Source organism: Mya arenaria, chromosome 17, assembly GCF_026914265.1.
Source record: "Mya arenaria isolate MELC-2E11 chromosome 17, ASM2691426v1".
Lineage (NCBI taxonomy): Eukaryota > Metazoa > Mollusca > Bivalvia > Myida > Myidae > Mya > Mya arenaria.
The window spans coordinates 35,637,602-35,642,428 of NC_069138.1; the positions used below are offsets into that span (position 1 = coordinate 35,637,602).

Below are 4,827 nucleotides of genomic sequence, written 5' to 3' on the forward strand. Positions count from 1 at the left end.
ATGAATGATTTAGTTTGTTTAATTAGAAAGAAAGGTGCAATATTTCTACCTTATGAGACGAAAGTTAATGAATATAAATATTTTAGCTATTAAATACACGGTTATAACCTTAATTAATATTTCCCATAAATGCATTATTCAGTAAGTAGTTATAGGTTTATCACTCATAATGTATGTTTGTTAGACATGTGCATGCATTGATTTTAAATACGAGTGTCACTTAAAGTGTATAGCAAAGTTAAAACTCGCAATCGTTCATGCGCAAGATAAACTAATTCCACTTTAGGAACTATTTTGAAAATCATTAAAATGTCAACTCACTTGCAGCTCGACCATGAAGATCACAGCTTTCGTTGCCGTCGCCCTGTCCGCCGTCGTCGGAATTGCTCTCGCCGACGAGTGGGGAAATGATGACAGCTGGGGCATGGGTGGCGGATATGGCGGCTATGGTGGCGGAATTTCAAGTATCGGCGGCTATGGCGGGGATTCATACGGTTCTGGTTACGGTGCAGGATCTGGCTACGGCATCGGCGGCGGCGCATCGTACGGTTCTGGTTATGGTTCCGGATACGGATCTGGCTCCAGTTACGGATACGGAGGTGCTTCACTCGGTGTCGGCCACAGCGCTGCCTTCGTGCCTGTCCCTGCCGCCGGCGGCTCGGGAAGTGGCATTGGATCTCTCCGTGAGTAGATATAATAAAATGTCTGCATCTAACTTTTTGGTGTACTATTTTAGTCGCATATGACTAACAGGGAAAATTCATGTCCTTGAAATGGTAATTGCTTTCGTATTTGGTCATTTGTTAACTAAGCAAAAATTCTTCTATACATCTCATAAATGCAAATAAGTCATACACTTAATGTACTGTACGTTCGATAACATTATCAATGCTAAAGTCGAATGTAAATTGCAAAATAAAGCGAGAAAAAAATGAAACGCATTTTGAAAAATTTAATTCCAAACGGAATATCCTGTTTAAGTTTTAGTTCTAGTTTAAGTCACAAGTACCAATACATCTAAAATAGATCAGTTCCACCGACGCCAGAAATTTAAAATGCCCATTTATGAATTGTTTGTATGGTCGGAATTTGTCAGATTTAAATTTGATTTTCGTAATTTGTTACGCGTCATGCATTTTCGTCGCGTAGTTATCTTTTCGATAGCATGCTCATGGACATGTTTTAAAAATGCTAAAGTAAATCCTTATTTAAACATGTTCTTTCTTTATAAGTCATTTTTACAGCCTGTTAATTGATTAATTCATACATATCATATCTTATTCTTTAAATTAATCAAGCCATTTAATGTTTCTAGTGCCCCTGCTTGCGCTGGCTGTGCTGTTCCCTCTGCTTTCCGGCAACTCCGGCACCCAGGACCAGATTATCCTCGTCAACTCGACACTCGAGGGTTAAACAACCTCTTATTTGAGTATGTATCTTATGATATTTTTTTATTCGTTGCACGCCCCAAACTCTCTGCTACCACACTACCCTTGAACTTTTTTTTTCAGTCGTTGCACCCCCATACACTCACACTTCGAATCTTGCTAGAGATATCCTCATCCTCCGAAGCGCTTAAATCTTAAAAGACTTGAATATTTATATACAGCAAAAATGCCATGTCCTTGATGAAGAAGCATAACTAAAACATATGATGTTTTATGTGCAGCATGAAAATACATTGGTAGATTTAAGTTACTAGATAACAAGAATTTAAAGTGGAAAAGCAACGGAGACATATTTAAGCATTCACTTTTAAATACTTAAATTGAAGACATACAATCTCAAAATGTGTGATGTTATAATATTCTGTGGAGTTTTATTATAAAAAATATATCATTTTCTTACATTTCACATTCGTATGTTTTCTTTTGCAGATATCTGTGATAAAGTTATCGATTCCAGCCAGCGTCCAAGAAACCTCGATCCAAAATTTCATCACGCTGGTCTATTTATTGTTGTTAAGTTATTACAAAATAAAAACATAAAAATCGTAGTTTGTATTGAAATTCGTTCTATTTTTAATCTGGGATCCTATTTCAAATGCATCCTAAGTATTTTTTTTAATATTTTTACTTTAGTGTAAAAGCCTCATGCTTTGAAAAAAACCTCATGCTTTGAAAGAGTATTTTATTCAACAATTTTCTATATCTTAATTGTAGAATATAGACTAAGTATAACAGTTTCTACCGGAGGAATATAACCAGTGACACAAATGAAGGAAATTGTTGCAATTATGGAAAGATACAATATTAACTTATTCCCAACTTCTCGAAACATCTCAGGTCCCTTATAGTCCAGTGGTCCTGTGGCTGAAAATGCAAATAAAGGAAAAACATGCACAGAAATGATTTTTGCATATTTGTGTTGTTCGATAACTGCTGTGTGTGGAAAAAAGGTATAGAAAAATCTAACGGTGCAAAATGCAATATTTGGGGTAAAATGTTAAAAATTGTAAACAAAAGTATGAATTTCTGGAATTTGTCTGTATCTTATCTGGATTTAGCATTTAACCCCCCAAAATAACTCCTTTTTATAGATACTATACAGCATCATAGCATACCTTATATTAAGGCACATCAAATATTGTTCAACATGATTTTTGGGGTAAAACGTTAAAAAATGTAAACACAAGTATGAATTTCTGGAATTGGTCTATATCAAAATAACATCTAGCAATAGAAACATCATTATATCAGTATTAAGTTAAGCTCATTATTCTTATTTTGCTATAGTTTGTTTGTGTAAAGGTTGCATTTTTAAGAGATTTTGGACTTTTAAAGGTTTCTTAATTTATCTCACTTAACTTTTCGTAAGTTAAATCAAAATCAAGTAAGTTAATAAGGTTTATGAAATACACTAGTTAAGCTCGTTACCATTAAGAACTTTACTGGGGGTCAAGTACTTAAGTTTATTTGAGGATTTTTAGTAACACCACCCAGTTAAAATAATTTATGATAAAATATAAATTAAAACAATGGCAACAAAAATAATGCTGTTAATTAATAGGCCATACGTCATGGTGTTGGCCTCAGTCGAAAACAGTGAATTTCGCTGATAAGAGGAAAAAATGAGGAAAGAATTGAAACTACGTCATCGGCGGCAAAAGTTAAAATGGCAAAAACACAATCACAAAACCGTTCAAATATAATATATCTAGTGCACCACACAGTCTTTCTAAGTACATCGAAACCTAACATCAAAACATGGACTTGCATGTTTATGAAATGATTTAAGTTAAATCTCTCCGCTGTCTTCTTTTTTGGTCTTTTTTTTGGTCTAAATGTAAGCAGTTCATATTTCGAAAACTGACAACGACGAATTAACAATCATTTTAATATTGCGTGTATTGAACAATTGAGGAAACTTGATCTTATTTGGATGTTGCCATTTTTATCGCGGAATGAATTTATTTTTTGAATTTAGAAAATTCGGCATTATACGTAACTATAACTACCCCCAGTGTCGGACTGGCAGAGAACCGTACTCATATCATTGTCTTGCTAGTGTCTCTACTGCACGGCAACTTAACGCCTGGAAGGCCTTAAAAGACAATTGTACACTTTTTAATTAAATGATAGGTAACCATATCAGAAATATATTATAATATAATGAATTAGGAGGCATGCCACAAATGCTACGGGTATTTATCGATGCGTGGCTTTTTCTAAGACATAACGCTCCAATGAACAAGTAAGAAAGAGTACGTTTTGTAATCTTAACGATATCGGTGACAAAATGCACTATTTACTTACATGTCCATTTTTAAATACTATCAGAAAAAATACATACATTGTCATTTTTACTCAAGACCTAAATTTTAGTGAAGTTTTAAATAGTAGGAACCCGGATACATTAAGGAAAACAGCAATTTTGGTTAAAATCTTTGTTTTTCTATAAACATAATATTACTTAAACTAACCACATTCCCCTTACTAACAATACTAATTATATTTGTTTTGTATAATGATGAACTCCAATCCTGTTGTGAAGCCGCCAATAACCCACATCTTCATACCTGTGTTAACATGTAATTATATTGAATTTTCACATGCTTTTACTTAAATGTAAACTGTGACATATTCACAAAAGATACATGTAACAAGTCAAAACCTTTATGTTACTTCGGGCGCAAAAAAAAACATATTCGACAGCGCCACCACCACACGACAGCTCCATCACTAGAGCCACAGCGCCACCTCTTTTATTATTATGTGCATATTTCCTTTTTTATAGAAGTGCTTATATGCTCCGGCGTAAGTACTAAACATAACAGTTATATTTGCATGCCCCAGAACGTTCTTACGGTGTGTGGCAACGAAGTGTACTTGAAATGCTAGTTGACCTCAAAATATGAACAAGTCAGATTCGGAAGCAAAGCTGCTGGCACCACAGTTCGCACACTATTGAAACAAAATCGTAGCCAAGCTGCAGTAAAAGTGTTCTTACACTGTACCACATTATCTGATTTTCGAAATATGTCCAATTAATAAAATTAGCAAATAAAATATAAATCAAATTCACGTATGCAGAAGTAAACACGAGGCATAGCTGCACCAAGTAGCTCAGCTACTTTTCGACAGCTCATTTCTTGGCGAAACCGATAAATGTCGGAGCTGGCGTTTAGTGATCGTGTATTTTGGAATTTAAAGGTACAGCTTCCTAATTTATATAAAATTAAAGAGAAGTATAGTGAAATGATGTTCTAGCACAGTTTCTTGTTTAAAACGTCCGTCAAATCTTCCTTATTATACAAACTTATTTTCCCCTGCTAGACCTGAAAATTTTGGTCTTTCAGTGTTTTTGAAATAATATTTCGTTCTTACC

The 4,827-nt window shown here is 34.4% G+C and overlaps 1 protein-coding gene across 1 annotated transcript; it reads left to right on the forward strand.

Annotated features, from left to right (window-relative positions):
• Nucleotides 1-334: 334 nt before the first annotated feature.
• On the forward strand, nucleotides 335-1,413 carry LOC128223432 (keratin-associated protein 6-2-like). Its single transcript, XM_052932713.1, has 2 exons — nucleotides 335-683; nucleotides 1,316-1,413. The coding sequence occupies exons 1-2, from the start codon at nucleotides 335-337 to the stop codon at nucleotides 1,411-1,413; spliced, it is 447 nt and encodes a 148-aa protein (XP_052788673.1).
• Nucleotides 1,414-4,827: the final 3,414 nt, after the last annotated feature.